The sequence below is a fragment of the Polistes fuscatus genome, unplaced genomic scaffold, assembly GCF_010416935.1.
Source record: "Polistes fuscatus isolate 324 unplaced genomic scaffold, CU_Pfus_HIC Scaffold21, whole genome shotgun sequence".
In the NCBI taxonomy this organism is placed as follows: Eukaryota; Metazoa; Arthropoda; class Insecta; order Hymenoptera; family Vespidae; genus Polistes; species Polistes fuscatus.
Genome location: NW_025113098.1, coordinates 117,217 through 139,558, shown reverse-complemented (window position 1 = coordinate 139,558; position 22,342 = coordinate 117,217). Strand labels below are relative to the sequence as shown.

The 22,342-nt window shown below is 27.5% G+C and overlaps 2 protein-coding genes across 3 annotated transcripts; both read left to right on the top strand.

Moving 5' to 3' along the window:
* Positions 1–365: 365 nt before the first annotated feature.
* On the top strand, positions 366–14,444 carry LOC122517768 (inositol-trisphosphate 3-kinase homolog). The gene is made up of 6 exons (XM_043636320.1): positions 366–746; positions 817–1,382; positions 12,314–12,607; positions 12,705–12,913; positions 13,149–13,617; positions 13,694–14,444. The coding sequence occupies exons 2-6, from the start codon at positions 1,266–1,268 to the stop codon at positions 13,895–13,897; spliced, it is 1,293 nt and encodes a 430-aa protein (XP_043492255.1). The 5' UTR covers positions 366–746; positions 817–1,265; the 3' UTR covers positions 13,898–14,444.
* A 249-nt stretch (positions 14,445–14,693) lies between these two features.
* LOC122517759 (gamma-tubulin complex component 5) lies at positions 14,694–20,971 on the top strand. 2 transcript variants are annotated; one of them, XM_043636307.1, is made up of 14 exons: positions 14,694–15,184; positions 15,268–15,699; positions 15,771–16,033; positions 16,103–16,274; positions 16,344–16,560; positions 16,619–16,919; positions 16,983–17,179; positions 17,254–17,563; positions 17,638–17,857; positions 17,953–18,241; positions 18,321–18,521; positions 18,617–18,699; positions 18,922–19,081; positions 20,547–20,971. In XM_043636307.1, the coding sequence occupies exons 1-14, from the start codon at positions 15,113–15,115 to the stop codon at positions 20,591–20,593; spliced, it is 2,964 nt and encodes a 987-aa protein (XP_043492242.1). In that variant the 5' UTR covers positions 14,694–15,112; the 3' UTR covers positions 20,594–20,971. The 2 variants fall into 2 exon arrangements, with proteins under 2 accessions (XP_043492242.1, XP_043492240.1); XM_043636305.1 differs by lacking the exon at positions 20,547–20,971 and adding an exon at positions 19,191–19,383 and having other exon boundaries at positions 14,695–15,184.
* The last annotated feature ends 1,371 nt before the right edge of the window (positions 20,972–22,342 follow it).

Below are 22,342 nucleotides of genomic sequence, written 5' to 3'. Positions count from 1 at the left end.
TATATTTTATTATATTTATATATATATTATTTATTATTATATATTTATTTTATATTTTATTATATTTATTATTTATTATTATATTATTTATTATAATTAATTATTTTATTTATATATATATATTTGCAACGTCGTAAAAATAAAATGTGTTCTCTTAGAAATAAAGGATGCAGGGGGCTGTGACCCGAATAATCATTATCGATTCTCGTTCGCGTGTTCAACTTTGTTGAGAGTGTATTATACTTTCATGTATATAAAATACGCAAGAAGTTCTAGTGGTGTGATGCTATTGGTGGTGGTGGTGATAATGGTGGGGGCGGTGGTTGGTCGACGTTGCTATTCGACGACGCTATTCGACGATGTTATTCGACGCGTCGTCGCAAAAGAGAAGCAAGCCAATAAAATTACTCTCGTGCTTCAGTCGCGAGTCAGTATATTACGAAGCATAGAGAGAGGTGTTTGGTGTTGTATAGTTCAACGAATCATCATCTTTCTTTTTCTTTCTTTCTTTCTTTATATCTCTTTCTCTCTCTCTTTCTCTCTTACACTCTGCTGTCGCGTGTTCTCTTTTTTGGTTATACGGAATAAAACTGTATACATTGTTAGTGAAAGCTTCTGTTATCAGATAAATTTCTATGAATAGATAATAGATAAAACATTTCATAGAAATGTTAGAATAGATAACGATAGAAATATTTAAAATATAATTCACCGAACGAAGAATACGTGAATAAAATCAAAAGGAAGTAAGTTAATAGAGAATATATATATGTATATGTATTTGATTTGATATAACCAATCAAATCGTATCTCTAGATTGGTATTCTTGCATTCTTATTGGTCAGAGGACGCAACAGTCGCTTTCTCTTTTTCGAACTGATGTTCACATCTATGGTGCATGTGAAAGTATTTCTTATGGTGTTTATATATTTCTATCATCTATGTCGAAGATATTGAAGAGGACAAGGAATGATAAACATTTGAAATGTTAATTTAATTGTAATTCTGAAAAAGAAAAAAAACAAAACAAAACAAACATTCGAGAAGTTCGATTGATTTTTAATTACATTTTACTTACACATCGATGATTCGTAAGTACGTGTGCGTGCCAAGTGCATAACCATAATAAGTGCATAACCCACGAGTGACGTTTTTATACTCTGCACATGGGGACAAGTTGCGCGAATTATTTGAAAGGAAGGAAAAAGGAAGAAAAATAAGAGAAATAGGAGGAGTGTTGGAAAGAAAAATACAAAAAGGGAATAATGTCAAGTAGCGTGTGTCACGCACCCCTACCAACACGAATGGAAACATTCACCACGAGACTTTGTCTACGTGCGGTTGATCAGTATGAACGGCTTCTGCAGGCTCACTTCAACAAGGTATGCAAACTTATTTCATGATAATAACATCTCCTTATCTCGTATCATTAATCTTTATTTCAACGTTTGTTGTAATATACCACTCTATGTCAACTATTTGTATTATACTATTAATACAATTTTCATTGAAACAATCCTGAGATAATTGAATATTATAAATTATGCGTCCCCCTGTGAAAATTTATGAATATTTCAATATTTTTCTTCTATGTAATAAATTAGAACCAAAACTGTGTTAAGGTCTATTAAAATTGTATTATTAACATTATGTAAGGTGTGGCTTTCAACACTCATTTTCAACACTCATTTTCTTCTACACAACGATTACTTTGTATTATTCATTTATCAGATAACAGTTAAGTTTCTGACAAAAGTATCATTATACAAGTAAGAGTTTCTTTCGATATTATTTTACATTTGTAATATAGACAAATGATTTTATGTTTAGTAAACCTTTGAACCTTGATAATGCAACATTTCATTGTATACATTTTTTCTTATTAGATAAGATCTTAGTAAAACAGTTTAATTATTATTTAATAGTCAAAGAAAAATGAAACATTGAATGAAGTAAGATATCAATAAAAAGTAACCACGCTCCACGTGTAAACAAGAATATAAAAGAAACGTCGTTCAAAGTATGTATAGTTTGTATTACTACTTAATTATATTCATGAGTATCAAAGATATATATTTAACTAATTTTTATACATTAAATATTGATTTTCAACAGGATCATTGTTAACACTAAACCTATCGACACTTCATGCATACATATTCCTACCGTGAGTGGTCAAATTTAACTGCTTAAAGAATAAAATCATATATTTTAATACTTAAACAACCGCTGAGACAAGATTTCTCGTGTTTTTCAATACCTAAAGACATGAAAGACTTGTAACAAAATTTCTCTTATTTCAATTTTTAATTTCCCATATATTTTTCATTACGAAACGAGAAAATCCTTGATCATATAATTATAGTAAACCTACTAGAAATAATATGCGGTCATTTAACTGTTATGTGTCTTACTAAAGTACAGAAATCAGTTATTCCGCAGATTATCTAGATAATTCGTGCATTAACGGTATATTTTAGTTTCAACTGTAACATCAATATTGAATGAAATTTTTAGCTCATTTAGTATTATATTTTTTCTTTCATTTGGATATATAAATAATAATTTACACATACATTTCATACAGATTATCTCATTTATTACAATACCCCGTAAATGCTCATTTGAATATATTTTAAAACTTAAACAACCGCTGAGACAAGATTTCTCGTGTTTTTTCAATATCTAAAGACATGAAAAACTTGCAACAAAATTTCTCTTATTTCAATTTTTAATTTCCCATATATTTTTCATTACGAAACGAGAAAATCCTTGATCATATAATTATAGTAAACCTACTAGAAATAATATGCGATCATTTAACTGTTACGTTTCTTACTAAAGTACAGAAATCAGTTATTCCGCAGATTATCTAGATAATCCGTGCATTAACGGTATACTTTAGCTTCAACTGTAGCATCAATATTGAATGAAATTTTTAGCTCATTTATTATTACATTTATTATTATTATTATATTTTTTCTTTCACATTTGGATTTATAAATAATAATTTACACATAAACATTTTATACAAATTATCTCATTTATTACAATAAATTTTCATTTGAACGCTCATGGAAGCATTAAACAAAAGAAAGCAAAAAAAAATTCACCTCTCGAGTTGATATATAACATTGAAAAAATGGACAAAAGTAAAATACAATGATATCTCTGATGCTATGAATAAAAGAGTAATATCGTGCGTAACGTAGTACACATACGTCGTTTGCTGACGTCGGGTATAAAGAGTTCATGCCCTCGTTGATTCGTGAAACTACCCGCTTTCCAACGGAAGATCATTGACCCGTTATATGTGTAGTATACTCGTTACATATATATTCTTTACACTTATATGTGTAGAGTATACTCGTTACATATATATTCTCTGCTCTCTTGCTTCGTGATACGATTTAATCTCGTGGTCGAGCAAGCTTGTAATGTGGGTTTCGATGAAACTTGACCGACATTTACGTCATTGCTTTATCCGGTTTACTTTACCACCCCCCCTCTCCCCCTCTCTCTCTCGCTCACTCACTTACTCACTCATTCTTTGTTTTTTTTTTTATTTATTTTTCTTCATCTTTTTCCTTAAATTTTCATATCTCGTGTCATTTTCCTAAACATTTGTCTGTTTTAACGTCGTTTAAAATATCATAAGAACACGAATGTCTACGAGAAGATTTTTACACGAATTTTTAGGCTTTGGAAAATTTGAAAAAGTTGTATAGAATGATCAGAGAATTGTGATCAATCTGAAAAATATATGTTTCAGTGGTTTTTGTTTAAAGTATGGGCGGAAGGCCACCACTAAAGCATATTTCATAGTTTAACTAAAGAAAATTATATATATATATATAATATATATATAAATAATAATATATCATAAATAAAAATATAAAAATATATATATAAATATATATATATATATATATATAAATAATGTTAAGAAAATTGTATGGAAATTTGTAAATTTGTTTGTTAGCGTTGGTTTGTTTCATTTACATGAGTTTAGGAACACTTACATTAGTGTTTTAAACACACAGCCAACTGAAACACATTTTATTGTGATTGGCCAATGGGTTTGAAAACTCGACCAATGGGTTTTGAACAATCTATAAAATGTCCTATTCTATTGGCCAGTGTATCAAATGGGGGAAGGAGAGTAAAATGATCCAAAATTATTATAAATAAAACGAATCACGACAGGTGTATGTATGTTTGTATGATCACGAAATGATCTTCATTTTGCGTCCTGTGCACCTACACGTGCACTCACATGTGCACGAGTGAGTACACGCGCGTTTTCTCAACTTTCCAGCTACAAGAACTTAAGCTTCAATCATTAATACTTATTTAATGATATATTTTGTTATTCTGTTACTATAAATATTAATGTGATGTGTGCGTTTAGTTTCTGTTAAGAATTTATCTCGTTTTCCTCTTAAAATTACTTCCTCCACCCTCCCCCATCTCATCCATGTACTAAACCCACCCACATTAAAACACATTTGATAGTTTAACAGAAATTTATTAAGAAAATTGTATAGAAATTTGTAAATTTTTCGTTTGTTTCGCTTATATGAGTTTAGAAACACTTACATTAGTGTTTTAAATACACAGTCAACTGAAACACATTTTATTGATTGACCAATGGGTTTTGAACAATCTATAAAATTAGAGGAATCTGTAATTTAATTGATATTCCACGATAATAAAAACTTAAAATTATTATTTATGTATTGCTGTTTCAAAAATTTGATTAAGTAAAATTTAATTTGTAAAATTTGAATAAAATTCAAGTGAAAATATAATTTATTGAAGAAATTTCTGGATTACATTTTTAATCAATATTGAATAATTTAATTTAAATTAAATTTGAAATTGGATTTAATAGTAAATTTAATGAATTCATTCATTTGAATATAATATATAAAATGTGTATATATATAATCTATTAAATTTTCATATTCAATGCCTGGATTCTTTACATTGATCGTGTAACATATATGTTGATATTATATATAAAACGAAAAAAGAATTACAAAACAATATCCTCATTCTCTCCTTCTCTCTCTCTCTCTCTCTTAATTCCTATCTCCGTTTATGGCAATCTCGCAGTCAGGATTCAATAATCAAGTCTCTCTCTAAGGTTCGAAGCATTAATCATCAACATCTACTAATAAAGAAATTTACTAAATTTGGATCGTTCCGTTTGACTTTTCAGATGCGCGTGATTAAGTAATTTACGGGTGTTTTATTTTTTTTTATTTTTTTTTCCTCATTTTCGTTCTTCACTCTTCTATCTTTTCTCTTTTTTTTCTTATTTTTTTTTCCCATCTTACGTCCAAAGATAAATAAAATGTGTAGTAATTAACTTATGATGCATCTTGTTAGCGTCAACCTTTTTTTTCTTCTTCTTCTTCTTCTTCTTCTTTCTATTAACATACTGATCGATCCATCATCGACATAGATTTTTTCTTTTTTTTTTTTTAGCCCCTCCTCCACTTTTGCTATTACGTTTCTTTTCACAATTGCAATATGCGGATATGAGAACACGAGGTGCAACTTACAAATCGTGTCAAATCAAAATTTAAAATACGGCCAAATTAAGTAGACATTTTACAGGTCCTTTAAAAACATTTATAAACAATTGCAATATGCGGATATGAGAACAAAATGTGCAACTTACAAATCGTGTCAAATCAAAATTTAAAATACGTCCAAATTAAGTAGACATTTTACAGGTACTGTAAAAACATTTATAAACAAACAAGCGTATAGAAATAATAAAATATCATCGGTTTATTCATTTATATGTCGAGAAAAAAAACAAACTTTGATAAATACTACACTCTGTAATTAGTTTTGGTTGAGTTGACACTTGAAATAGGCTACCGGGCGCCGTATCGGCGCCGCTCGAGTGCAAAGGGTTAATATTATAATAATTATAAAATTATATAATTAATATTATTAATTTAATATTAACCCTTTGCACTCGAGGCCTTTTTCTCTTGCGCGAACCAGCAACTCGACGACGATTTCGGCCAAATTAAGTAGACATTTTACAGGTACTGTAAAAACATTTATAAACAAACAAGCGTATAGAAGTAATAAAATATCATCGGTTTATTCATTTATATGTCGAGAAAAAAAACAAACTTTGATAAATACTACACTCTGTAATTAGTTTATGTTGTGATATTTAATGAAACTTGAAAAATCAGCCGGGCGCCTTATAGGCACCGCTCGAGTGCAAAGGGTTGGTTAATAATGCATTTCGATTTATCTCTTTTTCTTTTTTTTTTCTTTCTTTCTTTCTTTTTTTCTTGGGTATTAGAAATAAATAAAAATATTATTGATTTTGAATTTTTTTTATTTTTAGTTATTATTGCTGTTTAATTTTAAATTTGAATTGAATTTTATTTAAAAATTTTTTATTAATTTTAATTTTTTTGATTATTGATTTGATTATTGTTGTTTTATTTTGATCTTGAATTAAATATTGCGTAATTATTCAATTAAATTGAATTCAAAACAATTTTTTAATTATTATGATGAATTGTTTTATTTTTTAATTTTAATTTTTTTATGATTAAAGTTAAGTTTGAATTAATTTTAGATTGATTGTTTAATTAAATTTGATCTGAAGTAATTTTTTGAGGTTTGATCTTGAATTAAATATTGGGTGATCTCAATATGGGTAATTATTCAATTAAATGGTATTCAAAACAATTTTTTAATTATTATGATGAATTGTTTATTTTTTAATTTTAATTTTTTTATGGTTAAAGTTAAGTTTAAATTAATTTTAGATTGATTGTTTAATTATATTTGATCTGAAGTAATTTTTTGAGGTTTGTTTTATTTTGATCATGAATTAAATATTGTGTAATTATTCAGTTAAATGGTATTCAAAACAATTTTTAATTATTATGATGAATTGTTTTATTTTTTAATTTTAATTTTTTAATTTTTTTTCTATGATAAATAAAAATAGAGGAGAAATAGGTCCTCGTGTTACAACGTAAACGAGATCATTGCAGTATTTATGTCACGGTAAAATTCCTCTTTGAACAACTAGCATTGACATAGTCATTGTTATCACCGTCATTAACTCGTTCGGTTTCGTATTATCCTAATTACCAGTCATTAGAAAAAAAAAAAAAGAAGAAAAAAAAGAAACACGATCGTAATTTTTAATTTGTTATTTTTTTCATTTTGTTTTTTCCCACGCCTCCTCCTCCTCCTCCTCCTCCGCATCCCCCCTTTCCCCCTCTACTTCCACCCGCATTGTTTTCTCCGTGACTCATTGTAAGTTTTATTACTTTTATATTGATACGGGTTTATTGTTTTTTTATTTTTATTTTTATTAACCAATTACGAGTAGGTTTTCCTATTTCTAAAAAAAAAAATAAAAACAAAAATATCATCGTAGAAATTAATAGACGAGTGTGAAATAATCTATAAAAGAAAAAAAAAAGAAAAAAAAAATGTATAATAGAACGGTAAGTGTCATTGGACGGTAAGAGAACACACCAACACGTATCCTGTTGTTCGATTATACTTTTTGCTATCGATAATATAAGCTCATTGCGATCGTTTAGTTCTTTTTTCTTTTTCTTTTTTTCTTTTTTATTCGATTCGTTTAACACGCAAATCGCGATACACGTGAGCAAGGCTAGGTCGTTGTCATCATCATCATCATCATCATTCACTATCGTGTCGTGTTATTAGAATATAAACCATATCGTCGTCAGGTGGAAATTCCGATCGTGAAATGTCGACTTGAAAGATCATCGAAAGAAAGAGAGAGAGAGAGAGAGAGATAGAAAGATTAAAAGAAAAACAAATCATTGATATCATGTAAGTATTACGAGTGTATGCAAATAAGGGCGCGAACTTTGAATTTTTCTGACGATTGACGTAAACGATACGTGCTTGTAGGTTGCTAGTAACGAGATCGTTATCGTTCTTGTATGTTTATGCAACAAACTGAAACGTTCAAATAGTTTGGTTATTTTTTTTCTTCCTCCTTCTCCTCTTCTTCTTCTTTTTCTTTTTCTTCTTTTTCTTTCTATTTTTATTGTTTTTTAACTACCATTTAAAACACGATTTTTGTTTCTGCATATTTTATACACATGTTAACCGTTAAAGTTTGAAACTTGTTAGTGTTTACAGTTTACCTAGCTAATCTGTGAATTAACGTGAAACGTTCAAATAGTTTGGTTATTTTTTTTCTTTCTCCTCCTTCTTCTCCTCTTCTTCTTCTTTTTCTTCTTTTTCTTTATATTTTTATTATTTTTTAACTACCATTTAAAACACGATTTTTGTTTCTGCATATTTTTATACACATGTTAACCGTTAAAGCTTGAAATTTGTTAATGTGTGCAGTTTACCTAGTTAATCTGTGAATTAACGTGAAACGTTCAAATAGTTTGATTATTTTTTTTCTTTCTCCTTCTTCTTCTTCTTTTCTTCTTCTTTTCCTTTTTCTTCTTTTTCTTTCTATTTTTATTGTTTTTTAACTACCATTTAAAACACGATTTTTGTTTCTGCATATATTTTATACACATGTTAACCGTTAAAGCTTGAAATTTGTTAATGTGTGCAGTTTACCTAGTTAATCTGTGAATTAACGTGAAACGTTCAAATAGTTTGGTTATTTTTTTCTTCCTCCTCCTTCTTCTCTTCTTCTTCTTTTTCTTTTTCTTCTTTTTCTTTCTATTTTTATTATTTTTTAACTACCATTTAAAACACGATTTTTGTTTCTGCATATATTTTATACACATGTTAACCGTTAAAGCTTGAAATTTGTTAATGTGTGCAGTTTACCTAGCTAATCTGCGAATTAACGTAAGGAATCAAGAGTTTTTCCGTATTTTATCTAGATAATGTACACATTATATTTCGTTAAAGAAGATGTCCCTGCTGTTGAATTATCTTTACGTCGAATAACGATAAAACAATTCCTTGGTTATGTACTTTGGGCAACGTTTCAAAAAATGTCTACTGCACACACACAAATCTATAAATTGTTTTATATTCATTATTTATATATTCAGTTACACATATTTTTATGAAGGTTTTATGACCTTTCAATTCTATACTTATCTAATAAAATAATGGAAAGTTTTGAACACATAAAAGCAACATATATAAAGAAGAAGAAAAGGTTATTCGAGAATATTTAATTCCGCAAACACCTTTTAGCATTAACACACGTATAACACCGATGTTTGAAGAATTTGCGATCGCTTTTTGACCTCGAATGAGGTATATAACTTATTTGCTTATTGCTATTGGGAATAGAAGAACTTCAAGTTAGTTGGGCAAACGTAATTCGCTAATTCAATTTCCTCGTGTCCTCTAAGTTCCTTTACCTTGCAGAATATAATTAGAATGAGTGACACGTTGCGATTCAATCGAATTCCGTAATACACGGACACCTGATATATCCCTTGGCTCTCTTGGCTGTTATTCATTTGAGATGCGATTTTAACTATGAAAACGTGACAAACATAATAATGTTAAATCGTTACGCCATATATAATACATGAAACACCAATATATTTTTTCTTCCACCTCTTGCTGACCATGTTTTGTATATCCTTGCTATTTAAGGTGGAGAACAAACAACTACTGTATACTACCTGTATATATTTCTTCTTCTTTTTTATTAGGACTTCATCCTGTTATGGCTTTTATTACTATTTCCGGAAGGCGCTTTATTGTTTCCTTTTTTTACCGAGGGTAGGGGTTGGTTGGTTGTTGTTGCCTCACCCTCAAACCTTTTTTTTTTATCTGGGCTTAGGATCAGCTAGGTATTAAACTAGGTGGAGGAGTCTTGGCGTCAATGGCACGTGGGCTGTTTTTTTTTTCTCAAGCGGATCACCCATCCAAGTATTAATCGTGCTTAACGCTGCTTGACTTAAATGATCAAGCGGGAGCTCGTGCTGCCACCGCGCCACACTGCAAATATAATATTAGGTATTATATATTATAGATATATTTATAATATGATAATATATATAAATTATTATATAAAATATATATAATTATATATTAATATTATTAACAAATATTGAATATATTGTTAATTATATAGAATTATAAAATATATAATTATAATGTTGAATAATAATAAATAAATTATTATATAATATATATAATATTATATTATATATTAATATAATATATAATTGTATATTAATATTATATTAACAAATATTGAATATATTGTTAATTATAGAAAATTATAAAATATATAATTATAATGTTGCATAATAATAAATAAATTATTATATAATTGTATATTAATATATATTAACAAATTATTATATAATTATATGTTAATAATATATAAATAAATTATTATATAATTGTATATTAATATTATATTAACAAATATTGAATATATTGTAATTATATAAAATTATAAAATATATAATTATAATGTTGAATATAATAATAAATAAATTATTATATGATAATATATATAGTTTTATTATTATTTTACGATGTGTATATATGTATATATATGTATATGTAAATATGTATATATGTGTATATAGACGTCGTGAAATAATAACAAAGCTATAAAATTGATGGCGCCATCAGCATCATCGGAAATTTATTTGTCGTCTTCCTCGACGACTTTCGACTTCGACTTCTACTTCGCAACAGTACGAAGAAAAAATCCGATTAGATAAAACCAAATGTATTTACTTACCTTTCTTTCATATTATTATACTTATACTTATACATATGTATGCTGTTCATAAATTTATCAACATATCTATATATATAAATGCGCATTCATTCTACGAAGTGCAAAAATGTTACCGTTTATTTCATTAGTTTTCCAATAAGTTTCGTACAAATGAATGCACATGTTTTTAATCTGCTGATCGATGTTCATCATTTTGTGCCCAGAAAAATCTTCAATTTAACAGAAATGTGAGTTGAAAAGTTTTGAGCCTAGAACTTACATCAAAGTAGGTTTGAAACTTGTTCGAGATTTGGTGTTTTCCTCTAAATTTGTGTTTAATTGTAAATTTTGGAAACTAATTTCCTTGTTTTAGGTTGAAGATTTCTTTTCATCTCACCTTCGCGTGTTTCAATGTAATACAAACAAAGAATTTTAATCAAATGTTATATACGATATAATCTTATTCGTGACAATTTGTATATAATAATAAAATAATTTTTTTAAATAATTTTATTTAAAAAATAAAATTAATTAATAAAATAAAATTATTTTTTTAATTAAATTATTTTTATTTTTTTAAATAATTTTATTTATTAGAAAAAAATTAAAATTAAAATTTAAAAAATTAAAAAATTAAATTATTTATTAATTTTTATTTATTAAAAAAAACAAACAAAAATATCGCGTGCAAAAACCTCCTCCACGCGTGAGAGAAAATCCAATTACTTTGCCGTTAAATACGTATCACGCATTTTCCTAGAAAATGTATTCGCTATATAAGTTGTTTCTCTCGTTACACATACTCTGACGTCTTTGTAAAGTGTCTTCGACGTTCCTCGTATGCAAATATACATACGCGTTTATTCTTACTGTTATGCAGTAAATTCTTGACGGTGGAAGATAACGCAAAACACACGTCTCTTTCGTATTCACCGTTCATTTCTCTATTTGAAGTATTACTTTTATACTTTGCAATGTAACAGTTTCTTGTTTTTTTTTCTTTCTCCTTTTTTTTTTTTTTTTTTTTTTAATTTCTTCTTCTATCTTTCGATACAATAAATTTTACATCGATTTTTTTTTTTGTCGATAACGATAGTACATGATAATAGTTATAGTAATTTCAATAAATTAACACGAATTAAGAAATGATTCTCTCATTATAATTATCATTTATATTTAACAAAATATTATTTTTTGTTAAATATATTTTCCTTTTCTTACAATTTATTCAAATAATAAACTCAGGATTTTGAAAATGAAATATAAGTTAATGGAACATTTGATTTTTTATTACAACTTATTCAAATAATAAACTCAGGATTTTGTTTTTTAACAAAACATTAACTTTGAAGATTTCAATTAATTGCGATACTTTAAAAAAAATAATTGTAAAAAAAATGCAAATACATTGAATATACGAACATACGTATATGATTTCAAGGTCATGATATATTATAAAATATCAGGTAAATTATTGAGACGTATTTGAAACCTTGTTTAAAAAGAATTCAAACATGTATAAATATATTATGAAAGATCGTATTCGTAAAATAAAATGTGATCTATCGACTGAATTAAATTCTTAGTAGGTTTTTCTTGTTACAGTCTTCCAACAAAGAACAAAACCGAATAAACAATCATGATTCTGCGGCACGGAAAGATACTCGACGGCAAAAGGATGCATCCTCGAGTAACAGCAATTACAGTGCCTTTCGGCAATGGAGGAGAAATACTTCCGTTGGTACAAATCGTTCCAACAGTGCTGGACCAAGGACTGTCAATTCTATTGCCAAATTGCCAAACGATGCAGCTACGATTAAAAAGATGGAACAATTTCCACTGGTTCTTTCCGATACTACTATGCCCGATGAGGATTTGTCTTTGAAGTTTCTCGCATTGGTAATTTGTTTAAACGTAGATACATTCAAAATTCAAATGAATCATTGATTTATCTAACAGTTCCTATTCAAATTATTTCTTTTTATCTATTTGACAGAATGCTTTGGATCTTACTGCACCAGCTAGCGATGTGTTATTGAAAAATAGACTGAAATCTTGGTTCCAATTATCTGGACACCCTGATGGTTTTGCACCTGCTGGACCTGGTACTGTATGGAAGAGAAAAAGTGGAGGAATTGAAAATACTGAACGCATTGTTTACGAAGCTTTAAGTAAAGACGATGCATTACGAGATTGTATTCCTAGGTATATAGATATATATATTTAATAAATAATTAATATAACGTTCCTTCGATAAACAAAAACCATTGATCACAGTTGTTTTTCTTCGACTACTGAATACAAATTAAAAGAATAATGTCAGTGTATATACAGATTTGTGTATTACATATTATTATTTAAATAATTCGTATTATGTGCAAAATTTGCTAATTGCTATATTTTCTTAAACAAATGAAATCATTATTATTATATTATTTAGGTATTACAGAGAGGTCGAATACAAAGGAGACACGTTCATCGAGTTACAAGATTTATTATTTGGTTTTAACGATCCTCATGTAATGGATATTAAAATGGGTACACGAACGTTTTTAGAATCGGAAGTATCAAAGACCATGGCGAGATCAGATCTATATCAAAAGATGATTGCTGTTGATCCGAATGCACCTACAGAACAGGAACACGAACAACGTGCCGTAACCAAATTACGATATATGCAATTTCGCGAACAACAAAGTTCAACGTGTAGTCATGGATTTAGAATCGAAGCTATGAAATTACCTGGAACACCGCCAATCACATTAAAAAAAGTTAAATCGCACGAGGAAGTGTTAGATACTATGAAAACATTTCTTCGAAAGAAAGAGGAAACTCGTAGAAATCTATTGAAACGTCTTCAAAATCTAAGAACAAAGATCGAGGAGTCCAAATACTTTCAGACTCATGAAGTATGTACTCGGATCACGTGTTCTCTCTGTTGAATTATAATTTTGATATGTTAATTAACATTGTTGATTTGTTTAGATCATAGGTAGCAGTATCTTCATGATTTATGATAATGAAAAAGTTGGAGTTTGGTTGATAGATTTTGCTAAAACTTACGAATTGCCGGAAGGCCTTAAAGTGACACATAGACGCCCATGGGAACAGGGTAACCACGAAGAAGGCTTTCTATTTGGACTCGATAATCTTATTTCTACGATTGAAGAAGTAGATATCTCTTCGTGAACATTTTATTTTAAAAAATGTCAAACTTTTTCTTTACGTATCTCCTCTGAGTACTCCTTTTCTAAATTCTTTTCTTATTCTTATTGATTATCTTTTTTCTTTTCTTTTTTTCTTTTTATAAAAATCACCTTAACGTACAAAGATAGCATTTAAAATAGTTGTATCTTGAAATTCGTAGAAAAAATGTTTTTTTTTCTTCATTTTAGTTTTATTTCTTTTTCGAAGTTTGTTTTTCTGTTTTCCCTCTGTTATATATATATAAGTATGTAAGAAATATCTTATTGTTAGTTAAATAAGTAGCAGCAAATACGAAAGATTTAAGTCTGAAAATATTATATAATTTGTGTTATAAGTATACAGCTTATATCTTAGAATCTCGATAGTATTTTATATTGCATGATTTTGATATACATTTTCAAGATATTTTTGTCTCTTTTTGAAGTATTATGTTCTATAAATAGGATTGTACCCTCTTGTAGCTACATTAAAGCTAAATCGCATTATATACGGTAATTGAAATACATATGATATCATTGTTTTTGCAAAATTCGATGTAGTCTAATATTTAACGTTAATAATAGATATTCTCAATTATATAAGTCTAGTATACACTACAGTATATTAACATTTTCATTGTTATAAATCTTAGATTATTATTATAGATTAATAGAACTTCATGTGTAGCGTAATTTATTTATATATAATAATTATATTCATATTATATTTTATGTATTTAATTATTTTTATCAATTGGTTTTCTTGGCTTTTTTTTTTACCTTTACCTGAACTCTATAAATTTATTTTAAAAATCAATTATACAAGTAATTAAGTTATATTTATTCGAATATGAAATAATATATTACTGTGTTTAAATGAAAGAGTATTATTAACAAGAACAGAACAATGTTGTTTACTTTGACAAAGTTGATATATTTATTACTTACCGCACGCATACATATACAAAATTATCATTAGAATAAAATTGGACTAAAGCCCAATAAATATTTAATTTTATATTACGTACTCTCTTGCACGATATAATCAAATTTACCGCCAAAATGACTGTGGCGACGTCAGCGCTTCTGTAGGTGACAACTGACATTAAATTCGTGACTTTAAGAAGATTGTTTACCTGCGATGCTTTACTTATTCCTTTTTAATGAAGAAGTAATTAATCGATTTAAATTAAATATACTATTTATTTTAACATAAATAATGGGAACGAAAATTTTGAAGGATATACAAAGTGATATAAAACTTTTGATCACGGCGATAACTGATTTCGAGGTAGGTTATAATCGGCCTTGAATAATTTCAAAATTGTAATTTGTTAATAGAAATAAATTTTTGTACTTTTTTTTTAATAACAGGAAGATGAAGAAGGATTTCAAATTTGCGAACGTTTTGTTGTTTCCAATATAAAACATCATCAATATCTTTCCGTTAATAGTCATGCAGTGAAACAATCTATTAACAATATTAACACCAAATTATCCATATATGCCAAATTTAAAGAGGCTACAAAATTTCAAGAACTCATAGATTTCTTTTTAAATAGTTTTGATTTCGAACATCATCCGCAATACGATTTACAATGGTCTTTGTTAGCTTTGTTGTTTGATTTATCATCTGAAATTGACAAAGTGGATTTGAATAATTTAAAGTCTTTTCAAGGAGATTTTCATACTAATCTTACCATTGCTAATGAAAAAGATGCTATCGAAGAGATTGATTGGGCTGATTATTTAAAAGAAGGGGAAGAAGATTTCTTTTGTGATTTTAAGGACGACGAAAGTAGCGATGTAAGTTGTTTAATGTAATATATATATATTTGTTTTAAGATATTTTTATTTATAAATTCATTTGTACGCAGGAGTGGTCAGACGATACAGAAAAAGTAACAGATCTTTCTTGCGTACCAGTCGAAACAACTTTGACAACTGTAGACGGTATAACATCGGAAGAATCAATAGACGTTAAACATAAATCAGATATACTAATGCAGTCATTAATAGAGGAATTTGAGTCAAGAAAATGGTTGACGTCGAACGTTCAAAATACATGGTGGGACAAATCGGTGATTTATAAATATCCTGTATGCAGCAAATATCCTGATGCACATTTCTGTCAAATTTGGTAATTTCCTTGCAGAACTTAGCATATTCTATAACGCAATATTTCCAAGTAATCTAACGTATCAAACAGGCATGAAACAGTTCATAAGGATTTCTCCGATATTATTCTACTTAACGAATACCAAGCGTGTAAAGAAATATTATGGATTTTCCATGTTCAAACAGAGATGACAATATTTGAGCGAGAAAGTGAATTTGCATTCCGTATTAGGCCTAATGTTTCTGTACCAAGTTTAACTACTGTAAGTTTTTACAAAATAATATGTGAGATAATATGGGATTGAATTAATTTTTATAAATTATTCTTACAGGCTGCTTTTCAAAATATGTTATCACCGCTTTGTGAATATTTAACTATGATACAAGACGTAGAAGTATTTGACAAAGAATTGTTGAACGAAAATATAAATTACTTGGAATATAAAAAACCGCCATTCATATACGAAGCATATAATGCTGCGATCAAAGAAAAACTCTTAAGTTTTAGGATGGAGATTATAAGCATTGAGAAAGATATTACAAAACAAGGTATTAATAAAGTTATATATATTATACTTACGTTTATTAATTATTGTCATTTTTGCAGCTAGTAACCGGACACTACTGTCTTTATTGGCCCGTTTAGAAAAACCTTTGAAAAGAATTAAAATATTGCACGAAGTTCACAAAACATCTGTATCCGATTGGAAATTATCATCTAATTGGAATTGCGCTTCAAAATTACTTTCAAATTTACTTTTACAAATTACAAATTCTCATTGTCGAGAAAAGACAAATTTATGTGTTAATTTATATCTGTCTACTATTCCTGTATATTTGAACATTATCGATACATGGTTAGGCGATGGACGTTTAGAAGATTGGAGAAATGAATTTATAATAGAAAGGTAAAAAAGACTTATTAAAATCATTGCTAAATTTTTCATTCAAAATTTTATGCATTGTATTAGAATTTCAGATGAAGAAGTTGCAAAAAGTAAGAACCAATGCGTCAAATTTTTGGCAAGACCTTTGGATGATATTTGTTTGGAGGATAATGTTATGCGATTACTAATTAACAAAGTACAACATATTGGACACAGTATTGATTTGCTTGTATCGTTAAATCGTATCATGGAAATGTGGAATGAGAAAATTCAAACTGAAGGTATATTATTCATTTATGATAATTAATATATTTCATTTTTCATATTTCATTTTAATGTTATTGAATTCTTTTAGAAAAGAGAATTTCTTTAAAGGATGAATTTTATACCTTGTTGTTGTCTGAAATATGCAAATATACAAGTCAGTTAAAAGAACCGATTGATATTTCGCCATCGGAGGTAGATGGGATCGCATCAATTTCAGAATGCGACGAAGACTTGGAAAAAAATATAATGCAACAATTGTCAGCGGTGAACAATCCATTTTTAATGAAAGCGTTTAAGGATTATCTACCGTCGGCTTTATATGAGCAAGATGTGGTGGATAGTGGAAACTGTATATCCACTAATTACGGTAACAAACATAGAAATAAATTATTTAATAGGTAATCTTTTGTATTATTGAATTGTTGTATTTACTCAATCTATATATAATAATTTTATGTATATATTTATATAGATTGCAGGAAGTTGCAGAACACACGTTGCCATTAAAAAAAATTTTGGAAAAGATATTATCCGAAATTTTAGATTTACGTTATAGTAGTGCAAGTAAATTAGTAAAAAATATAATGATGCAGGAATATAAACTGGAATCGCATTTGAAATTAATGAGATCGGTTTATATGATGGAGGCTGGTCATATTATGAATAAATTTTATCAGATATTATTTCACGAGGTAGATCAGAGATTTGTTTTTAATTAAAAACCATTATTATATATATATAAAATCATATAATACGACATACATTAATTAATAGAATATTTTTACAGATAGAAAATAATCAAACGTGGAATAATTCATATTTTTTATCATGTATAATAGAAGAAATACTTTCTCAACAATGGCCAGATTCAAGTTCGCATTGGTCAATTATAGTACAAGATGTCAGTACGCATCAAGTGGTACAAGCCGTAGATAGTATAACTTTATGTTATGCAACAGGATGGCCCATAAATATTGTATTAAATGAAGACATTCTAACTAAATACAACGAGATATTTCGATTTCAATTGAAATTAAAATGGGCCTTATGGACGTTAAATAATTTAAAATTCATTGGTAAATGATTACTTCTTGGATCATAATTAAATTAACGCTTAAGCAAGAATACATGGGAATTTAACTTGTTTGCTTTCAGACTTGGAAGGTTTAAAATCATTACACGCTAAAAACAATATCGAACACTTCCAAATAAGACGTCTTGAAAGTTTACGTTTCTGGTTATTACATGCTATAGGATCTATTCATGCTTATCTATCAGGACAAGTATTGCAAAGTTTAGGATTCATGTTTGATCAATCTTTAACTCAAGCTGATAGTCTCGATGGAGTTATATCCGGTATGTATTATGAACAATCTATTTTATGTTACATTTACAATTGTCTATTGTGTAACATTATTTTATTTTTTTCTTTTTTTCTTTGTCTATTTCAGTCCACAGAGAATATTTAGATAAAGTCCACAAACATTGTTTGTTAACGAAAGAATTTGAAGATTTAATGACAACTGTAAACAATGTAAGAAAATATTTATAGAAAGTATTTGAAAATATATGAGGATAACTTCAGGAATGGTTTAATTACGCTAAAATAAAAATCATATTAATTATTTCAAATTATATTAACGTATTTTAAAACCATTGTTTAAGTTATACTTTTATATTTTGAAATATTCTGTGTATATATATTAATAATTCTGTATTATATGTTTACATATTAACATAAATTTATTTAATACAGTTAATAGAAATGTGTATCCATATTCGAGACCATTGGGATTATAAAAAGTTATTACGTACCGTAACGGAATTAAGTTTATTGGAAAGCAGTTATATAAAATACCACACGTATCTTGCATTGACTTTACATAACACGGTCCAGTATAAAGACGCGGATTATCGTAAGTCTTACGTTTTATTTCCTGATATATATATATATAAACAAGATAATGATTTCAATATAAAATTAATGATCACGCGAATCTTTTTTCTATTTTTATCTTTTTACAGTAGTGGGATTAAGTTCAGCCTTTAACTGCAGTATGCCGAGCATGTAAAAATATTAATGTGTATTATAAGATTTGTTTTTATAGGTGTGTCATTATTCATTTTCACAAGTTATCACATAAATTTTGATATTACATCATTAATGTAATTACCATCTACTCATCATCTTTCTTCTATTACACATTTATTTTCGGTATTATTATTATTATTATTATTATTACATGCGAGTTTGTCAGATGTAAATTATTAATTTCGGATAAGAAAGAAAAAAAAAGAAAAGAAAATGATAAGAATGAAAAAAGCAAAAGAAAGAAAAGAAGAAGACACTTTGTTACAAACAGTGTATCTTCTGTGTGTGTGCGTGTGTGTATGTTAGAAAAATTTTCTGGAAAATTTCATTCTAATCTCCTTTTCATTCCTGATAACAGTCTCTTCTTTTTTCTTTCCCCCACCCCCCGGCCCCCACGGTTTATCTTTTGCAGATAAACTGACGCCGCGAAGGCAAGTGAAGTCCAAGGACGTTTATGACGAAAAAAACGTCGTCGGGTTGAATTTCATAAGCGATTTAAGTCGTAATTTATTAACGGAGATTGCGTTTCAAACCTTACCACCTTCGGGTATTTCAATTCCTATGCCAAAAATGATACGCAAAAAAGATTGGCAAGTTAATCGGTGAGACCAATTGTTAATTGAAACAATTTAATATATATTTATATTAAAAAAAAGAAAAAAAAATGATTGTTCATTAAATTCCAGTCCGAAGACAATATTGTCCGAACATTTAATCGAATACGAACAAACGTTTTCTTATTTGCGTTGGTATCTGCACGAAGAACACTATGTTGCATTTTCCTCTTCCTCCTCTGATGTATTGTCACACGAAACTAAACGTATTATAAATGATTCATTCAAAATTGACAAGCTATGAAACGTCAAAGATAATACTCTTGCTTTTTTTGAGATAGTTACTTTAAAAAATATCCAAATGTTAATAATCCAAAGATTGAAGAAATTAAAATGAATAAGGTATATTTCTATATATTTTCCATTGATCTAATATTCTATTTTAGAGACTTGATAGAAGAGTTAGATTAAAAATATAAATAAGAAAAATAATAATTTATGATTATAAATGAAAAATTGAATAGTTGCGTCTGCGTATGTGTGTGTAAATGATTGATTGAATTAATCAAATGTGAGAAAAATCTTACAGAGACTAGTAAAATAATTGACACGTTGTAATACCAACTGTGATTTTGAGAAAAAACGATAAATTAGATAAATTTGATAAAAATTGGATAAATTTTGATGAATTTGTTTTCAACAAATAGGATCCTTATAATATTTTTGCTTTTGTAGGTTCAATAAGAGACATAACAGACAGATTTGTAGAAAATGTATTTTAAATAATACTTTTGGAAGGAAAAAAATGTGGAGATGGTAGTGTCTTCTTGGTATCCACTTTGTTGGTTTTCAACGTCTCGATTCTAATTTGTTGATCTTTGTATAAGAGAAAAAGAATTGAAAAAAGAAAAAAAAAACAAAAAAAGAAACAATTGATACGAAGACGAGAAAAAAAAAGTTACTTTATCTCCAATTAGTTTTGTGCAACGAGATTGATACGCGAGGCGGTTAGAAAAGGCGGTAACGTTAGACTTGCTTCGGACAAGTATGGTCGATCTCATATGGGCGGAGCTTATGGTCTGACGAATGACGGTCAATGGTCCGTGCGTACAAATGGCGCTCGTCTTAACAATATAACGTTCTCTTCATTTACTTACTAATTATCACCTTTTTATCAATTACTACGATCTTTTAGTTAATATATATATATTACGATTTCGAAAATAGTCTATTTCGAAAATCTTTATATCGATATATCAATGTATAAAATATATATTTATATATATATTATATATTATTATATTATTATATATATATATATATTATAATAATTAATAATTAAAAAATAAATAATTAAAAATAAAATAATTAAATAAAATTAATAATAATATATAATATATTATATTATATTAATATTATTAATATATTAAATTAATTAATAAAATTAAAATTAAATTTTTATATAATATATTTTATATAATATATTAATGTTAAAAATATTATATATTATATTAATATATTATATATATATATAATTACTATATAAAAAAAAGAAATATAAAGTAACAAAATATCTGCACACCACCACAATACGCGATCAAAGTTTTAATACTAATGTCATATTACCGTAATTACAAAATAGGGTATTTGATAATAATTAAATATTAATGATTATGATTGATTATGAAGAAATGAGATCAACTATATATTTTTTTCTTTTTTTTTTTTTAATGTAAATCAAATAATTTACTCTTTTAAAGACTAAATTTATGTATTGGATCGTTCATGTAATTTACAGAAATGAAGCTGTATATTTGTGATGGGGAGAATAATTGTAACCCCCTCCTCCATCGATGATGATAATAATAATAATGTGGAGAGAATGAAATCTGGAATTATAAAGTGTGGAACGTTAATAACAATGGATTTGTTTTAAAAGGTGGGACACGACTGTCGAGCTCTTATATCTTCGAGTAAAGATTTTATTGAAATATAAGGAATCTGTACCAGACAGAACTAAAATTACTGATGAATTTGGTACTACTACTGGGGTTCACATATTGTACATACCTGCGTAACCACTGCGTTATTTTTTTTTTCTCATGCTTACTTTATAAGTAGTTTGAATGTTTATAAGTACACAAACAATATTGAAGGTACGCGCACAGTCTATTTGAAAATTCTAAACCTAAACAGGAGTTTTTTTTTTTTTTTTTTTTTTTGTCGCTAGACCAGCAGTTGCACTTTTCTTTCCTTTCTTTCTTTCTTTTTGTAATGCGTAAAGATTTTTAATGGGGTTTTTTTTTCTGCTTGCTGTTTATTTTTTTTTCTGTTTTACTTTTCTTTTTCTTTCTCTCTCATATCTTTTCGCTATTTACAATTTTCTTTTTATTTATCGGCTAAAAGATTTATAATTCAGAGCTCGAATTATTATTATTATTATTATTATTATTATTATTATTATTATTTTTATTATTCTTATTATTATTGTTATTATTGTTGTTGTTGTTGTTATTATTATTATTTTTTCT

Coding starts and splice junctions, on each gene's coding strand:
- LOC122517768 (XM_043636320.1), top strand. CDS start 1,266: ATGTCAAGTAGCGTGTGTCACGCACCCCTACCAACACGAATGGAAACA. Junction 12,914..13,148: donor TTACGAGATTGTATTCCTAG/GTATATAGATAT, acceptor TATATTATTTAG/GTATTACAGAGAGGTCGAAT. Junction 13,618..13,693: donor AATACTTTCAGACTCATGAA/GTATGTACTCGG, acceptor TGATTTGTTTAG/ATCATAGGTAGCAGTATCTT.
- LOC122517759 (XM_043636307.1), top strand. CDS start 15,113: ATGGGAACGAAAATTTTGAAGGATATACAAAGTGATATAAAACTTTTG. Junction 16,034..16,102: donor GCACATTTCTGTCAAATTTG/GTAATTTCCTTG, acceptor CGTATCAAACAG/GCATGAAACAGTTCATAAGG. Junction 17,564..17,637: donor AGAAATAAATTATTTAATAG/GTAATCTTTTGT, acceptor ATATTTATATAG/ATTGCAGGAAGTTGCAGAAC.